Source organism: Pseudophryne corroboree, chromosome 9 (genome assembly GCF_028390025.1).
Source record: "Pseudophryne corroboree isolate aPseCor3 chromosome 9, aPseCor3.hap2, whole genome shotgun sequence".
Classification (NCBI taxonomy): Eukaryota; Metazoa; Chordata; class Amphibia; order Anura; family Myobatrachidae; genus Pseudophryne; species Pseudophryne corroboree.
The window spans coordinates 238,232,957-238,253,199 of NC_086452.1; the positions used below are offsets into that span (position 1 = coordinate 238,232,957).

A 20,243-nucleotide genomic window follows, 5' to 3' on the forward strand; every position below is an offset into this window, starting at 1 on the left:
TGGGTATTAAAAAGGACATGCACAGTTTAACAAACCAAGCACTTCAATGAAAGGGACTGACATTTTTGTGGCTGAAGTGCTTGCTTTGTTTGTGCCCCCACAAAACAATTATTTGGAAGTACTACCACCAATCACTAAAGAGGAGGTTAAAGATAAGGGTGTTAATTACATTACAATCTTGTAAAATAAATTTCATGAACATGCTGCAAATGACGTAACCTGGAGGAGGTGCCTAGATAGCTAATGTCCCTACCTCTACTAACTTTGGCTTCACAAATGGAGCAGATGCCTTCACAAACTTTGGGCCTTAATTAGGTTTGTTAGCAAAGCAGAAAAGTTAGCAATTGGGCAAAACCATGTTGCACTGCAGGTGGGGAAGATGTAACATGTACACAAGGAGTTAGATTTGGGTGGGGTGTGTTCAAACTGAAATCTAAATTACAGTGTAAATATAAAGCAGATAGCATTTACCCTGCACAGAAACAATATAACCCACCCAAATCTAACTCTCTCCACACATGTTACATTTGCCCAAGCTGCAGTGAACATAGTTTTGCCCATAAGAGAAAGATTTCGCTTTTGTGATCCATGCTGAATCAGGCCCATTGACTAAGAACCATTAATGAACTGAAAGCTGCTATACACTAAGTAGTGACAATATCATATTCAAAACCAATTGCAACTATACTGTATTCCACTTTTAGATTATTTACTAAAATTTTCAATAGCATTTACCATGCCTTTTTTGTTAACCTTTAAACCTGGGAGTTTTGTTTTTTTCTTGTCCTACACATGAATATGCTGTTATTAACTGCTTTTATTTTGACTTCCAACTCTGCATCAGAACCATCCTTATTAATGGACTGACATCCAATGATCTTTCAAATTTAAGTAATAATGTTAAGTCGATGCATTTGAATCTAAATTACAGTGTAGAAAAAAAAAGCCAATATTTACCCTGCACAGAAACAATATAACCCACCAAATTTATATCTCTCTGCACATGTTACATCTGCCTCAACTGCAGTGCAGCATGGGTTTACCCTATTGCTAACTTTTTTTGGTTTGCTAACAAACCTGAATAAGGCCTTTGTCAGGATTTGGGTAAAAATAATCCAACACCCAGAGGTGGCCTTTTGGTCTTATGCCCAGGCATCGCAACGGTTTTCTTTTTATCAGGGACAAGGGACACTGGTTGTTTACTTACATAAACAAAATCATCAACATTCTCATCTTCAGTGCCAGATAGTAGTAGTAGTAGTAGTAGTAGTAGTAGTACAGATATATCTCCCTCATTCTGTTCCACTTCCACACAAGCATCCTCAATTTCTATTATGTCCTTATCACCATCTTTACTTGTACTGCTTCCCACATGTGCAGATGGTGCAGAAATAGTGGAAGGAGGCAAAAGAGGCTTGTCTACATGGACAGTGTGAAAAGTATCAGACTCACACATAGCTAAAGTGGATACCTCTAAACGTTCCTCAGGAATATGTTATAGTTCTAAACACACAGTTTGGTCTACAGCCTTAGTGATTTTCATTTTTTGACACCTGTTCTTGCGTCATCATGAGACGCAGAAGAAGATGCCTCACTGACAGTTGCAGAAACACCACTTATAAAAAAAAATCCAGTATCTGAGTCTTTCCTTGCCACTTCATGTGGTGAATGGCATATTGCCAATTTAATGTTTCTCTACAGCTAACTTTCCCTTTGATGTTTTTTGTTTACAACTGTAAAATTGAATTGCTTCTTTGATTTTACATGCCCTGACTTAAGCCCTCTATGCCCTTGGACATTGGTCTTAGTAGATGACATTGACTGACTTGTATCATCATGCCTAGTGGCAGCACCTGTATCAGTATTATGTGTTTCCTGCTTTCCTCTAAATTGTTGTATCTATCTATACCGCATATCTGTCAACACACATAAAGTGTGGTACAGCACACACCAGAATTTTTATAAAAAATTTACCACCTACAGTGTCACAATATGTGTATGAAAAAATAATCTAACATTGCGGTTTACTTTCACCTGCAGTGTCACACTTTACATGTAGAAATCAGAAATAATAATCTAGTACTGTAGTTTACTTTCACAAACAATGTCAAACAACATGTGTACGAGTCAGAAATAATATGGAAAAAAGATAGTGGGCAAAGTCCCTGTCAGCGCTATGTAAGATGATAAATACCAAACCAAACTGGTACATTTCTTAAGTTTTCATGTCAGGGGGGTGGAAAGTCACTTCTGTCAATGGAGCATCTAATACAGGCATTTTTCATAGAATCTCCTCCAGGTGACATAAAAGAACTGGCTTCAGTCAGTTCTTAAAAGCTTAATCAATTCCTCATCCAAGAAACACTGTAGCATTCAGAAATACCAGGGGGCCAATTGAAACAATTGAAACCTAACTGCATGGATGATGATGTATATCAAGAACAAGTGGGGCAAATGATTGAAACATTTAATAGGAGTGGATATGCAGCAAATACAATTGAGAACGCAGCGAATATTGTAGGTTCTATGCAGAGATCAGAACTTTTAAGAGAGACTAAAAAAGACAACAACATGAAGGAGGAATTAAATAGATTTTAGTGGGCATTTGTAACCAGGTTCTCTGCACAACATAAATTGATAAAAAATCTTTTAAAAACATTGGGGGATTTTAAAAAAAGGACCCTGTTTTGGGACAAGTTATCCCAAATAAGCTAATTTTTATATACAGTATAAGAGAGCAGCAAATATAAGGAATAAGGAATAAATTGGTAAGAAGTATGCATCCTGGAACACAAACAAAAAAGAAGTGTCCGCACTATAGGATTCCACTGGTGTGGGATTTGTTTAGGGTGTAGGAACGTTAGAAGCAACCAGAGAAAAATAGAACAATTGTGCATAAATGGAGTACAGTATGAAATCATGGAATAGCTAAACTGTAATAGTAGAAATCTTGTGTATGCCATTGAAAGCTCATGTAACCTATTTTTTATAGGTAGGACTTCTAGACCATTAAAACTAGGATAAGTGAGCACCTCCATAATATAAGAAAAGGGGTAGACATGCACTCACTGTCAAACCACTTTAAAATGAAGCAAGGTTGCGATACCAACCACATTAGGCAATTTGTAGGGATTAAATGGATTGAAGGTCATTGCCGGCAAAGGGATATTGATACACAGCTTGCTAAAGCTGAGATTAAATTGATTTATGAACTGAATACCCTTAAACCAAATGGCCTCAATTCAGATTTTGAGTTGAAGTGGTTCCTGTGAATTTATTACTGTCTTGAGGTCTTTCAAACATGATTTTAATATTTTAATATGAATTTTGCATTCTAATCTTACCTCTGCTCGGAAGGGTACTTCCAATTACTGCATGCATTTAGTGATTTTTGAAGATTTATCACTGTGCTGCTATTTATGTGGTGATTCACATGTGTATACATTTGTTTTTTTGGAGGTGAATTATTTATCCCACCTAGAATGATGAAATGAATCGCTATAATAATGTCTTTGTGTACGGACTGATCGAATTCTCAACCATGGGATGTATGGAAGCGATGATCTACAAACGCTCCTCGTGGTGTTTAAAAGCCTATTGAAACATCGGCACCTCTATAGCAGTGAAGCGGGGGATTAAGAGCTGGAGGAGTGGTACGTACAGTGCCTCCGATTACCATGGTAACTGCTGTAACAAGGGGAAGTGACGTATCGGCACTATAGGAAGCCGGAAGTGCAGAGAGTGCACGGGACTTGATGTCCGGACGTAAACACGCATGGAGCTATGTTTGTATGGATACGGGGACTGATATTGATTGGCTGGAAGCCACACATTTCGTGCGGGATTGGACAAGACTGACATACAGCTGTAATCATTATAATTTTAATGATAGGATAATAGGGATTGGATGGATGAGGTTTAAAAACGGCGAGGGAAGAAAGTCAGGCATTCAGCACCTTGAAAAAGACCCCAGAAAGGGGTAGAAACCGGTTGGTGAGGAGACTGTTACAGTGACAGAGGAGGACCTTTTGCCAGTACGGAGCTGTTATCCAGAGAACGCATCCGGAGAGGTTTACTAGAGATTTAACAGTCCACATGCTCTCTAAAATTGACGGTTGCCAGTTCTTTCCATCTTTTGGTAATTGTTTCACTTATGCCATCTGCCTCCAGATTTCTGAATGCCGCAGAGAGTGTTTCTTGGATGAGGTATTGATTAAGCTTTTAAGAACTGACTGAAGCCAGTTATTTTATGTCACCTGGAGGAGATTCTATGAAAAACGCCTGTATTAGATGCTTCATTGACAGAAGTGACTTTCCGCCTCCCTAGCATGAAAACCTAAGGAATGTACCAGTTTGGTTTTCTATTTATCATCTTACGTAGCGCTGACAGGGGCTTTGCTCACTATCATTTTTGCATGTATGTTTGTGAGGAGGTTTAAGGATTTACTCCTAGTAGCAAAAGCCTAGGTCTGGTTGCTATTTGCGCATACAAAGGATTCACCTGCTCCCATTTGAGTCAGAAATAATAATCTAAACTGCAGTTTACTTTCACCTAGAGTGTAACACAATACTGTACATGTATGAGTCAGAATATATATTACATTGCAGTTCACTTTCACCTACTACAGTGTCACACAATTTGAATGATACACTGTGGTCTGACCTGCAGTGTCACAGAAAAATTATAGTATTGTACACTTAGGTATAGCACAAAAATAAATAAATATTATTTAACAATTATATTTTTAATTTTTTTAGCCTTAATTTTTAAAATAACTGGGGTTGCACTCCTAGTTTGACAGAGCACCCTTTGGCTGGACAGTGCTGTAGCACCCATGAATGGACACAGCATGGAGAACACCCCTGAAGGACAAAATAGCCCCAGCCCTTTGATGGATAACACTGTAGCACCCCTGGATCGACAACACTGCAGTGCAGTGGACATAGCACAAGGGCACCACTGGAGGACAAAACAACCCTTTCCCCTTGATGGACAACATAGTAGTACCCCTGTAATGACAACACAGCACCCCTGGATGGACACAGCACAGACACGTCTGCACACAGCACAGACACGTCTGCACTATACAAGCCCCACAGCTAGGAGTGAAATAGCACCTATCACCAGGGACCTTTATAGAATCCAAAAGCCAAAAGAATCCGACAGCAGGAGGATGACATTTTGCCTTGTTTTGGTATCTGAGTGAGGCGGGAAAACCTGAGCCGGATTCGGATCCCGGCTTAGATCATGAAGTTCAAGTGGGTTTGGTTGTTGGAGAACTGGACACGCTCATCTCTTATTTAATGTTGGCAAGACTGTGAGCATGATGATCCTTTTACAAAAATATATTAGACTGCAGTATGAGGTTATAGTTTATAATTATGAAATTCTACACAATGATAGAATGACAACTAATACAAAATTTGTAAAAAAAACTATTTTACTGTGCTTCAATTAATGACAGTAGTCAGCAATATCTGAATCAGCGAGGGAATTTAAGCCCAAGTTGACAATGCACTTATTTCCAAGACACAACAAAAAGAATAGGAAAATACATGTTCCTTTGTCCACTTGAGAGGTTTCAGTACATTTCTCCCCTGCAGTTTTGTCCATCTGAAGGAGAGCAGCTGTGAGGAACTCCCTTAAGAAGGTAAAGTGCAGTTAGAAAGGAGGTGGAGAGCATAGTCCAATTAGGGGTAGTTGAAGAGTCTATCACTGAATGGTGTAGCCTGATCATGATGGTTACAAAACTCAACTGCAGCTTATTGTTTTGCAACAACTTTATAAAATTAAACAGAATGTCCCAGTTGCCTAACCAATGCCACCAGTAGACGAACTGGTATAAAGTTTGTCTGGCAGCAAATATTTAAGCACCCTTGATCTCACAAATGGCTACTGTCAGATTCCACTTACACCTGCAGCCAGAGAAAATACAGTTTTTTCTACCCGTGAAGGCCTTTTCCAGTACAACGTCCTACCCTTTGGTTTGCATGGGAACCGGACACTTTCCAAAGGGTGATGACCCAAAAAATCATATTACCTATGCTGAAGCCTATCTAGATGATATAGTTATACACTTTCAAGACTAGGAATCACATCTTCCTAAGGTTGAGGTGGTACTGGCCTCCCTCAGGTCTGCAGGTTTCATGGCTATCCCTGGGAAATGTGCAGTGGCCATAAGAGAAGCCAAATATTTGGGTTATGTAGTGGGACAGGGTCAGGTGAAATGTCAAGTTGATGACCGATACCAAAAAAGCTGTCCAGTGACTAGGGAGAAGGTCTCAGTTAGTGACATGGCTGTTAGGGAGCTACTGTGAGGAGCTGGGACCTTTGACAGGCTCTTGTACGAAAACTAATTGTATGACAGACATTGGTCTGTGGTCATCCTGACAAAATAAACCATAGTGCACAAGTCCAGAGTCAGTGTGTGCTTCTACTGCAGAGCTCAATTTTCACATATGGGATTCTAATGGAAGTTAGCTTCTGTTTCCCAACCCACAAAGTATCCACAGGGTAGGACCTTGTACTGGAAAAGGCCTTCAGGGGTATAAAAAGCTGTCTTTTCCCTGCTGCCAGTAGCCCTTTGTGAGATAAACGGTGGTTAAAGCTTTGCTGCCAGTCAAAGTTTCCACCAATTCATCTACCTATTGCATTGGATAGGCATCAAACTGGTATTTACTGTTTAATTTATGAAGCAAGACCATAAACTGTCATAGGATTTTGTAACCACCAGCATGATCGGGCTAAACCACTCACTGGTAAACTCCTCAATTACCCTGTTGGACTATGCTCCCTACCTTCATTTTAACTGTACTTGGCCTTAGTTCCTCACAGCTGCTTTGTTTGATTAGTCACATGGACCAAACTGCAGGGGAGAAGTGCACTCAAGTCAATCAAGCAGGTAAGAAACACATTTCTCATCTTCCAAAATGCGTGACTTCGATGAACTTAACAGTTAAAAATGTCTGGTTCCTTTGTAGCACACTGTCCCTTATTGCCAAAATACTGTACCTTTATACAATAGATGTCAGTAGATCTCTAACTAAATATAAAATATATAATTTTAGACATTCTAGAATTACAGAATAATAAACAGGGCCAATGTGCTCATGGAAGCCATGCTGCATATATGCAGTCTGGGCTAGCCATTTCCAGTGGTGTGCGCAAATTAACTGTGCATGCATGTGCCAGCTGGTCTACTTGAGGTCTGAATGGCAAGAAGGCTGAGTGATGTTTTTGATCAAGAGGCAGGGGCTGTTGCAGAGTTGAATGTACACCAGCTTCTGCAGCGCATATTGCATGGTTTTACACTTTGATGCTCCATATCATCCTGGATGTTTGTTTATAACTTTAAACTCAATCTTTAAAAAATTATGTCTGAAAATGAAATATGCTTGGGTAATGTGGTGAGCTTTCAGAGAATATATTGTTAATCATTTGGTTGTATTCTTAAAGGAAATGTTCAGAGAGCAGGGGCTGAGCATAAATAAACCCTTTGGTGCTTTTCAAGGGATCTGTTCAAATTGCCAGCTGACGGGATCACAGCGGTCAGGATACAGACGCCGGAATCCTGACAGACGGCAATGCCGCCAGACGGAATCCCGGCAAAACAGGATTATTTCCACTTGTGGGTGTCCACTACACCAATAGAGTGGGAATAGATCCTGTGGTGAGGAGTAGCGAGCCACCGAGCCTGCAGCATGTCCAGCGCAGCAAGCCTTCATGGGACTCTTTGCACTTGCCCCACTGCCGGCATTCTGGTGGGCAGGATGCCGCCAGTGGTGCCGAGAGAAGGAGGGAGAGGATACAAATTACCTGGGCCCAAGTCTAATGGAGGGGCCCAGTGGGGGCCCCTATCCACCCCACACCCTTACCTGGAAGCTGCAGCTACAGCTCTTTTTCTCAACCCAGCAGATGCTGCTATGTGCTGGGCTGCAATGTAGCCAGGAAAGCGCTTAAAATACAATTTGTTCTGTATTTTTTTCTAAAGGTGCATGGTAACACCTCCTGTTATTAGGCCATGTCTCCTGAAAAGTACCTGGGCCCAGTCTCTCTACTGCCCTGGATGAGAGGCATGCAATGCTCCTGTGAGTGGGTACTTTAAGTGTGCTAGACATACACCCCAAAGAGGTATAGCCAAGCCCCCAGCATGCTGTGGACACACCCCCTCCGGGTGGTGGGGCAGGAAGTTGTTGTACTGAGGTCCAGGATTTTGCAGTCAGGATATGGATAGCCAGCATCCCACCTGCCGGTAAATCGTATGTATTCCTTTTCAAGTAAGGCCCCTTTTTTGGTGTTGCTCTTTTAAGGACTTATTTAGCAATGATTGATTGGGATTTTAATAGAGATGAGCGGGTTCGGTTCTCAAAGAACTGAACCCTAACAGACTTCACGCTCCGAGCCCAGATCCGAGTCAGGTTCGGGTTTTCCCGCCTGACTCGGAAACCAGAACGAGGCAAAACTTCATCATCGCGCTTTCGGATTCTCGCAGGATTTGGAGTCCATATAAGGACCTGCACGACGCCGCCATTTTCACTCCGGCATTGGAGAGTGTAGCGAGAGGACGTGTCTCCATTCTCTCAGTGTCCTCAGTGTCTGTACCTTGAGCTGCATCTGTCCAGTCACACTGGTTGTGTCCTCTGCTGCCATATGTCCAGTGCTGCTGTATAGGGTGCTGTGTTGTGCTGCATAAGTTTAGTGGTGGTGTGTTGTGCTGCATCAGTCCAGTCACAGTGGTGGTGTCCTCTGCTGCCATATGTCCAGTGCTGCTGTATAATAAGTCCCTTACAGTGTTGCTGTGTTGTCCTGCATCAGACCAGTGGTAGTGTCCTGTGCATCAGTCAGTCCAGTGACTAGTCACAGTGGTCTCCTCTGCTGCCATATGTCCAGTGCTGCTGTATAGGGTGCTGTGTTGTGCTGCATCAGTTCAGTGGTGGTGTATTGTGCTGCATCAGTCCAGTCACAGTGGTGGTGTCCTCTGCTGCCATATGTCCAGTGCTGCTGTATAATAAGTCTCTTATAGTGTTGCTGTGTTGTCCTGCATCAGACCAGTCAGTCCAGTGACCAGTCACAGTGGTGTCCTCTGCTGCCATGTGTCCAGTGCTGCTGTATAATAACAAGTCCCTTACAGTGTTGCTGTGTTGTCCTGCATCAGACCAATGGTAGTGTCCTGTGCATCAGTTAGTACAGTGACCAATCACAGTGGTGTCCTCTGCTGCCATATGTCCAGTGCTGCTGTATAATAAGTCCCTTACAGTGTTGCTGTGTTGTCCTGCATCAAACCAGTGGTAGTGTCCTGTGCATCAGTCAGTCCAGTGACCAGTCACAATGGTGTCCTCTGCTGCCATATGTCCAGTGCTGCTGTATAAGTCCAGTCCATTGCAGTGGTTCTGTGTTGTCCTGCATCAGTCCACTGGTGGTGTCCCTGTGCTGCTGTATATGTCCAGTGGTACTGCCATATATGTTTAGTGGTACTGCCATATATGTCCAGTGGTACTGCCATATATGTCCATTGATACTGCCGTATATTTCCAGTGATCCTGCTGTATATGTCCAGTGATCATGTCGTATATGTCCATTGATACTGCCGTATATGTCCAGCGGTACTGCCGTATATGTCCAGTGATGCTGCCGTATAATTCCAGTGATCCTGCCATATAATTCCAGTGGTACTGCCGTATAAATCCAGTGATCCTGCCGTATAATTCCAGTGATCCTGCCGTATAATTCCAGTGATTCTGCTGTATAAGTCTAGTGATCCTGCCGTATATGTCCAGTGATCCTGCCGTATATGTCCATTGATACTGCCGTATATGTCCAGCGGTACTGCCGTTTAAGTCCAGTGATCCTGCCGTATAATTCCAGTGATCCTGCCGTATAATTCCAGTGATCCTGCCGTATAATTCCATATAAATCCATATAAATCCGTATAAGTCCAGTCCAGTGGTGCTGTCTTGTGCTGCATCAAACCAGTGGTGGTGTCTTGTGCTGCCATAAGTCCAGTGGTGGTGTCCTGTGCTGTATATTATTTACTCCAAATAAAAGGATTACTTATATTATTATCCAAATAATTTTTACAGGGTTTGCCCTGCGTGGAGTAGGGATATGCTCGCCTGTGCTGCATATTATTATAATAGCTTCAAATAAAAGGGTTATTATTAGCCAAATTAATTTTACAGGCTTTGCGTGTGTGTGACCAATGGTGGGCACATGTGCAGACCAAACATGTTGTTTACTTGTCTGGTGTAAGAAGAATCTGTAGATTAGAATGCCTGACATGGGAATTTATGTATGGAAGTTATCATGGATGATGTAGTGTGTTTCACACATGGGGATTGATTAAGAGCCGCAGGCTGATGTGGCCTCTTGTCATCTTTTGTTATAGCCACAGCTGCAACTTTGTGCTAATGCTAGTGTAATCCGTTCCCTAGTGTACAAGTGTGCATCTGAATTTGCAAGAACTGAGATGCCCACTTTGTATATCTTTAGATGCAACAATCCCTCCTGGTGCGTCTTTAGATGCAGCCATCAGTCACGCCATGGAAGCTTCCTCCAGTCCCATGCCAGTTGCAGATTCTCCACCAGAGTAGGGCTTTCATTGCAAGCAATTGAGCATTCGAGTTCACAGCCAGTTATGTGACATGCTTCTGAATATTCATTACCCATCCACCACAGTTTTTAGAGACATTCACGCAGGGCCGGTTTGTAGACCTTGTGGTGCCCAGGGCAAAAGTTTCCTTTGGCGCCCCCGCCCCCCACCCCACCCAACAGGTAAAGCAGAGTTGGTGCGCGCCGAGGGAGTGTGCACCCAAAATAGGGGCGTGGCTTAATAGGGAAGGGGCATGGCCACAGTTATGCCCCTTGTACTTGTGCCCCCTGTAGCTGAGCCCCAGTAGATTTGCCCACAGTAGCTGTGCCCCTTGTAGATTTTCCCCTGTAGCTGTGCCCCCAGTAGATTTGCACCCAGTAGCTGTTTCCCCAGTAGCTGTGCCCCAAGTAGCTGTGCCCCCAGTAGATTTGTCCCCTGTAGTTGTGCCCTCTGTAGTGGGTGGGCAGCGGGCAACTACAGGGGTGACTGCAGACGTGGGCTGCAGTGCCCCGGGTGCCCGCCCTGTTTGCCCGTGCCTAGAAACGCTCCTGCATTCACACATGAGCAGAATAAAAGAAGCCCCCAATGAATAACATTGTTGCAGTGCTAGTGAGTCAGAATCAGGCACATAGGGAGGCAGGATACACCAGGCAAGGCAGTTATATCCCTTTCACATATCACAAATAACCCGGTATATTGCCGAGTCCATCCGAGTGGAGGTGCAATGTGAATGGGCCAGGTTGCGGTATATTGCCGAGTCCATCCGAGTGGAGGTGCGATGTGAATGGGCCAGGTTGAAATATCCCAGGTTGAGCAACCGAGCATTTCAACATGATGAAAAAGGTTTTTACATGGGTTATTACCGTGACAGGTGTGGTGTGAAAGGGTTGCCTGGGTCGATACAATCCGGGGCCTGTTTATACTATGAAGGAGGCGGCGTGGAGATGATCTCATCTCCATGCGCCGCCTCCACTCCAGCCCCTGATGATACCAGCGTCACCTCTGCCCCCGCCGGTTTCCAGAAAAAGGGGTCTCATGGCGGCACGCACCTGGGAACACCCTGTGTACAGTTCCCAGGTGCTATCCGCCTTAGCGATGTGACAGGGGTATTAGTTAAGTAATGCTTGATAAATGCTGGGTTCAGACAGGGTAACTCATAACAGGAAATGTCTGTACTGTACAACTAGAGCACTTTTTCTTAATAATCTCCAACTTATGTTTTTTATTCCCACTCCCAAATCACCAATTTCCATAAAATTTCTAATTTTCTACAAACAAAAGTGCTAATATGCGTCATTACTTCCAAGCAATTATATGTTCTATTTGTTTTTCAGATCATGTTGTGTGTGAAGAAGAATTTAAATATGCAATGCTTGCTCTGAACTGCATCTGTCCAGCGACCTCCACATTAATCACTTTGTTAGTACATACCTCAAGAGGACAGTGAGTATTTTACATTTATTTATCTATCAAGATCTCAACAAAAAAGGAAAAGGTAATGTATGTATGTATGTATGTATGTATGTATGTATGTATGTATGTATGCCTGTCTATTGCAATTCTTCCTTTCATGCTGTGAGCACAGCGGATTATTCAGTATAGTTTTCACAGTAACAATGGGCATTTATTTAGAAGTTTTAGATAAATATACTGTAGCTGTGACACAGATGATGCCAAATAAAATGTTCTTATTGATTGATCTCATTTTAGAATACTTACTGTATGTACAAATTCAAGGTTTAGTTCAAATGTGGACAGATGGAACAACTTGGGGAACAAGAACTCAGTTGTATTAAGAGTATACAGTAAAAACATCACAGCTTTACTTTTCTGCTAAACATAAATAATCACGGATTACAACCGACTATAGAACTCAGTTTAACCTTCACCTTTCACACAGATTCTAGATTTATACGAAATAAACCCAAATAAAGTCTTTCACATCCATATTTATTCATTTATTATTTATTAACCGTTTCTTATATAGTGGAGCAAATTCCGTTGTGCTTTACAATTGGAAACAACAATGATAAAACAAAACTGGATAATAACAAACAGTCAGAGATAGGAAGGCATATGCACCTAAATACTGCCACCCCCAATTGTACTTCTGGTTATTGGACCCCAAAGCACTCTTTTAAACAATCGTACCCACTGGCACATTTCATTTCAAATTACAAAATCAGCCTTAAAATGGTTAACACAGTCTTGCCTAAAACTAAAAGGGTTAATATAGTTACCGCAAGGTTAGCACGATCAAGCAATAATGTATTTGTTTTCATAAAATGCTTATAAATTAATTAGAGTAAGGACAGAGTCTACTGCACCGCCAGAGAGGAGGGGGCCTGATCGGAGCATGCACACAGGCACCTTCCTCTCTTAAAGCGCCTCTGAGCAGGTCACTTTTTATATATACAGTACATTACAGCAGCAGCATGTAACCATGGGAGCCGGGATCCAAAGAGGGTACGCTGAATTTTGAAAATTATGCTGAATCCAAAACCCATAAGATTCAAGATCCGACAGTAGGAAGATGATATTTTGCCTTGTTTTGAGAATCTAGGCAGCTGGGGAGATCAGAGTCTCGTCTCAGATCCCCTTGGATCCCAGAAGTTTGGGATGGCTTGGTTCTCTGAGAACTGAGCATGCACTTATGTATTATTTATATGATAGTTATTAAGTTATTGTTGAGGGATTGTTGAGGTTTGGGGACATGAGCCGCTAGGGCATTTAAAAATTGTATTTGTAGATAGATTCGCTTGCATGTTATACTTACATCTCCCTATGCAAAAATTAGTGCAATAAAATAAAATAACAATAAAAAAATGGAGGGAATTGGGATAATGGCTAAACATTCACCACAGTTAAAATTAGTCTTAAAAATATAACAGTATAGGAGATCACTAACAGGTTGAACTCGATGGACAAATTGTCTTTTTTTCAAGCTCAGAAACTATACAATGCTTTAATTAAGAAATGAAGGTTACTGTAATGTAGGCTGACTACTATAAACTGTGGCAGACTTTATACTGACACAGATGGCATAGCCACATCATAATGGGCATAACAGACTGCAGGGTTGCCTCTTAACCCATCTAATTAATTTCCAAAATTAATTTGTTGCTTTGTACACCAGTGGCAGATGCACGTCAACTATTCACTAAATTCCCTATAAAGAGTGGAGGGCAGTATGTAATTCACTCTTCGCACAAGAACTTTGGGGGTAATTGTTAGCAGTTGGGCAAAACCATGTGCACTGCAGGGGGGGCAGATATAACATTTGCAGATGGAGATAGATTTGGGTGGGTTATATTGTTTCTTTGCAGGGTAAATACTGGCTGCTTTATTTTTACACTAATTTAGATTTCAGTTTGAACACCCCCCACCCAAATCTAACTCTCTCTGCACATGTTATATCTGTTCCCCCCCTCCTGCAGTGCACATGGTTTTGCCCAACTGCTAACAAATTTGCTGCTGTGATCAACTCTGAATTAGGCCCTTTGTTGGTTCCTTGCCATTGTCCTTTGTCTTCTCCACTTGCAACTCCTTATGGGGGGTACTCACGGGAGAGATGTGTGCTGAGCGATCTTAACACAGACCGCTCAGCACACATCTCTCACCCCGCTCAGCACAGCGCGATGTGCTGAGCGAGGGGGAAAGCCGACGGGGGGGCGCTCACTTCACACAACGGTGAAGTGAGCGACCCGCTAGATTGAGCCTGCATGCAGCTCAATCTAGCATCGGCGATAGCGATGCGCGGGGCCGCGCATCGCTATCGCTGGAGGGCATACACACGGCAGATCCGTGCTTAAAATCTAAGCAATCTAGCAAGATTGCTTAGATTTTAAGCACGGATCTCTCCGTGTGTACCCCCCTTTACATTCAAACTGCAGATTGTGAGCCCTAGACCTTCGGGACAAGGAAGGGGTAAGTTTGTCCTAAATTGTGGTGATCAGGGCTCCCCCAGTTTATTATTTTTATGGGTGGGAGGTTTATCCACTCTAAAAATATGTTCACATATTTCCCTTTACAAAATAATATCACAAGATAACAAATAATATCCCCGCATTTCTAGAGAAAAAGAGACGGTATTTCTAACATTATTGCAGCTATTTTTTCTTTCTTTGGAAGGACCTTGGCAACCTTACACATGGCAAGGATTATTGAATTTAACTCTATCCCTACTCTACTGATTGCCCAGAGCAGCTAGGTCTGTTTTTTGCAGACTATCTTAAAAAAGAAGACACTCTTTGGTCAGAGGGTTTATAAAAAGAAAATATATTTCATTTGGCACCCTGCTGTTCCAGGGATTAAGAGGATAGACTTGTATTTTATGAGAAGATGTGACAAGGAGGCCACGTTATCTTCCTGGTTTTGATCTTAGTTTCGTTTTATACATCTAGCCTTCAGTGAGAAAATGTTCACTGACTATTTCTTACAGTTAACAAGATTAAAGGAGCTGGCAGTGACATTTTTAGTTAGCTACAGTATAGTGATAACACATTTCTTTATAATTATTCTTATTCTTATTCTTATTCTTATTATTATGTGATTAATATTTTAATATTTTCCGATTTCATTTTATTTAATTGCATTATTAAAATCAGAATCAGTATAGACAGACTTTCCTTTACATTTTTAATTGCAGAATGATGAGGGTTTTTGTGGTTCCTGTTACACTGAACATAAGGGCCTGATGCTGAATAGAATGTACATCTATATTGCTGCAATTATCTCGTGTGTTTTTGCAGTACACATACTCCAGAATTAGGTGCAGGGCTAGAAGGGCCGATGGTCAGGTGGTCACAGAGAAGCTGGGCAGGCCATGCGCAGCACATCTCCCTGCTCTCTGTTTGTGCCCCCGCAACAGGAAAGTACCTGTTCGTAAAGTATGGTCATGGCAGGCCTCTATGCGCCGTGTCTGCGTGCCCCCTGCCATACTGTGCAGTTAACCAAAATGGGGGCATGCCACGAGTCCACGACCCCCTAACTCGTGTCACGCCCCCATGCGCTGTGCCAGTGAGCCCCCTCTTTCGTGCATGTGCGCCCCCAAATTCTGGCCCCAGTCCATCCCTGATTAGGTGTCTTCAAGCATAGGTGATGTAGAGTCATGTGAATCTACATTTAGAACTGAGGAGGCATAATTTGACTGGGGCATTTTATGTAGGCGAGTTCAGAGAACACATGTTAATGCAATACAGGCTATTCAGTGCTGCAGAAAAGCGTAAATATGTCTGTTTCTAGGCACATTATTTGCATTTGCTGGTGCAATTGCACACTGATGATGGATAGTATATGGACCACGCTGATGCATCTGACTCTGCAAAGATACACATTTTAAAATCACACAATTTGGAGCATCTATAAATTATTTCTGTTCAAGTTAGCATCATGCCTTATATTATTACTGTGCGAGTGAAATGATCATAGCATTAGTAATGATGGTAAGCATCCCCCTGACACATATATCAATGGGGTCATTCCGAGTAGATCGTAGCCCTGCAAAATTTTGCAGGGCTACTATCATGTCCATAGATATGTGGGGGGATGCCCAGCACAGGGCTATCCCGCCCCGCATGTCAGTGCCGCCCCTCCCCCCACAGAAGTGCAAAAGCATCGCAGAGCAGTGATGCTTTTACACTTTAGGAGCAGATCCTGGCCAGCGCAGCTCTAGCGTGCTGGCCGGGAGCTACTCGTTACTCGTTCTGACTCAATCGTGCCGCTGCGAGAAACTGCAGCGTGCAATCGGGTTAAAATGACCCCCAATGCCCCATCTGCTGGTCCACCCCATACATAGTAAAATCTCATACATTACATTGCAATACTACTCGCACTTACATAAATATTACATTAATACCACCACATATTACATTAATAATGCTACAAATTACCTTAATACATCCCTCCATACATTGCATTAATGCACCACCACACATTAATACCACCCTGTACTAGAGATGTGCGCCTGGCCATTTTCCGTGTTTTGGTTTTGGTTCTAATTTTTTTTTTTGGGGGGGGGGAAACCGTAAAAACAGCTAAAATCACAGAATACTGTTGTTTTTTTTTTGGGGGGGGGGGTTTGTTCCTACAGTATTATTAACCTCAATAACATTAATTTCCACTCATTTCCAGTCTATTTTGAATGGGAGGCACTTGATATCCAGCAAGGGGCTCTTTTGTGCTTGTCCCACTGTCGGTATTCCGGCGGTCTGGATCTCTACGCTGATATGCTGTTCGCAGGGATCCCGAGCGCTGGTATAATGCAGTACACCCATTTTGAACACCTCACAACTCACAATATTCTTTGCATCCAGTTTAAGCCAAAAGGTTGCACCGAGGTAGCTGGATGACTAAGCTAAGCGACAGAAGTGGGTGGCACAACACCTGGCACATCTAGGAGTGGCATTGCAGTAGCAGGAAGGATGGCAGATTTATAAACTATGCCCAAAAAATGCTCCAAAGAGCACATAATGCAAAGAAATACAGTGCAAGACGGAAATGTCCTTGTGCCCTCTCACCCACCCTTATGTTGTACATAATAAACAGGACATGCACAGTTTAACAAACCAATCATTTCAGCGTCAGGGACCGTCACTTGTGGCTGAAATTATTGGTTTGTTTAGGCCCCCACAAAACAATTTTTTAGAAGGACTTCCTCTGTTAAGTAATTACTCTGAGGATGTTGATGATGAGATGTTAATTACATTATAATCTTGTACAATAAATTTCATGTCTTTGCCGCAAATGACGTAACTTGGAAGAGTTATCTAGATGACTAATGTTCCTACCTCTACTAAATTTGGCCTCACAAATGGAGCAGATGCTTCCATAGACGTTGCCAGGATTGGGGTTAAAATAATCCCACACCCAAGAGGTGTCTTTTTTGGTCTTATACTCAGGCATCGCAATGGCTTTCTTTTTATCACGGTAAACAACTGCAGCCACTGGTGGCTGACTTACACAAACAACATCATCATCAAAATCCTCACTGTCAGATAGTACACACATCCTCACCCTGTCCCACTTCCACACACAAAGCCTCAATTTGTATTATGTCCTCCTCATCAGACTCATCACCCTCCTTATCAGATTCATCACTATATTTACTTGTACTGCTCTCCACATGTGCAGATGGTTCAGAAATGGTGGAAGGAGGTAAAAGAGGCTTCTCTATGAGGACGGTGTGAGAAATGTCAGACTCACACATACAGGAGCTGACGTGGACACACCCTAAACGTTCCTCAAGAATGTCTGATGGTACGGATTCTAAATGCGCAGTTTGTCTTACTGCATCTGCAGCTAAGTTTCCTTTTGATTTTCTTTTCTTTACCACTCTACAATTAAATGATTTTTCATACTCTTACTTAAGCCCTCTATGCCCCTGGGCATCTGCCTTAGCAGGTGACATTGATGGACTTGCATTGTCAGTGTTATGATACACTGTGGTTGACTTCATCGACAGCATCGCAGAAATGAGTCAGAAATGTATATAATAATCACACACTGCAGTTGACTTAACCGACAGCATTGCACAAATGAGTCAGAGATGTATATAATAATTACACACTGCGGTTGACTTCACCGACAGCATTGCACAATACACGTATGAGTAGGAAATAATATACTGCGGTCTGACCTGCAGTGTCAGAGTACTTATGAAAATAAAATTAAAATTGTATAGTACACTGGGTAAAGCACACACAAAAATATATACAGTATATATATTTTTTATTATTATATTTTTAGGCTTTTTGTTTTTAGCTTTTATTATTTTAATTTTACATTGGGGCAGAGCCCATGGATGAATGGACAGATCATCCCTTTCAGATACAGCAGACAGAGAGAGCATCCCTTTTTCATATACAGCAGAGCACCCCTTTTTCAGATACAGCAGACAGAGCACCCCTTTTTCAGATACAGCAGATAGAGAGCACCCCTTTATCAGATACAGCAGACAGAGAGCACCCTTTTTTCATATACAGCAGACAGAGAGAGCACCCCTTTTTCAGATACAGCACATAGGGCACTGCCACGTGCCGCACACCACGCCACGCCACCCAGTACTGAGACGGAAACGTCCATCCAGTGCACTCTCCAATACCGGAGTGAAGATGGCGCAGATGCATGGAGACTTACATAGATTCCAAAACCCGCGAGAATCCGACAGCGGGTTGATGATGTTTTGCCTCAATGACGTAATTGAGGCAGTCAGGAAATCTCGAGCCGGGCTCGGATCACAGCTAACATCGCAAAGTTCAGGGGAGGGTTCGGTCTGAACCCGCTGATCTCTACACTATACATTATATTAATATCCACTTCACACACACATTACATTAATATCACAACATACAGTATATTAATACTAATTCCCCCACACACTTTACATTAATATCACAACATATATTCATACTAATTCCCCCACACACTTTACATTAATGCCATCACACATATAACATTAAGAAATTACCTATAAATAAACACATACAGTATATATACACATATACATTATATTACTACCTCACACTGCAAAAGCTGCTGTATGAATCACCTACATATATGCAGGGGCGGATTGGGAACAAAAAGTGGCCCTGGAAAAAATTGTACTAGTGGCCCCACTTGGGCAGCACCAGAGGTGTAAGGTCTAGCCATGGGCCATGGCAGCATCACCCTTCCCCCAAGACTTTCCAGATAGTAGGCATGTCCAGCATCAAGGGGGAAGTTAAAAGGAAATAAAATTAAATATTATGAGCACATTATATGATACACCTTTAGAATTTAGGAAACTATATAATTCTTTAGAAAGATATATTTTCTTGCTTATTACACCAACCGTATCCCAATCACTATTCACTCAATCTTATATATGTCAGCCAAGCAGGCAGACAGAGGATACACTAGATCATCTGCAATCACAGGCCAAGTGGCAAAGTCATTTTCATATATGCAAATTATTTTGCATATTATTCATTATGTCTATAACTAGGACCACATGTCCTCAAACAAAACAGGCCCCACGGGTGCGTCGGCCCACCGGAAATCTACCCTGTAAACCCTATGGCCATTCCGCCTCTGCATATATGCCTCTTGCAAGGTGGTCACATGCTGAAGACTGGAAGGGTGATAATCTAGAAGAGGAGAATAGTATTAAATGGAAGAAAAGCAACACATAGAAGGGAAGAGGAGGAAAATAATAGTGAGTAACAGGAGGCAAAGGAGAGAAGTGGAGCAGAGTAGAAGATGAGGAGATGAAGAAATGAAAGAGGAGAAGAAGACGGGAAGAATAGGAGTGAAGCCAGTTGAATCATTGAGAGAAGGAGCAAGTGTTATTACTGGCTTTGCACCATGCACTAAAGGGAGCTGAGTCTGGACAGGAGGTTGCTTTTGTAAGCTAGAGTACAATTAATACAGTGGTTAGTCCTTGGCTGTAGGCCTGCCACCATGAAGAACAAAAATGCCGAACCAGTCCCAAATATACCTATGGTGAATGCATCACTGGAAACAAACCATAGTTGCCATTTTATTGACAGGCCTTCTTGGAGGAGGTAGATAGGATAGCACAGCAAGGAGCTGTGTGGGGCATTGGGGGCGGTGCCAACATCATGATGCAACATACAGATGGAGCCACGTTTATCTTGGCTACTCTGCTGCGCTTAG

The 20,243-nt window shown here is 42.3% G+C and overlaps 1 protein-coding gene across 2 annotated transcripts in view; it reads left to right on the forward strand.

Annotated features, from left to right (window-relative positions):
* LOC134957937 (potassium channel subfamily T member 2) overlaps positions 1-20,243 on the forward strand; it is a 1,656,739-nt gene that overhangs the window by 1,281,274 nt on the left and 355,222 nt on the right. For both annotated transcript variants that reach the window (XM_063940188.1, XM_063940189.1), the window contains exon 14: positions 11,924-12,032. In XM_063940188.1, the coding sequence (XP_063796258.1) occupies positions 11,924-12,032 (109 nt within the window). The remainder of the gene's footprint in view (positions 1-11,923; positions 12,033-20,243) is intronic.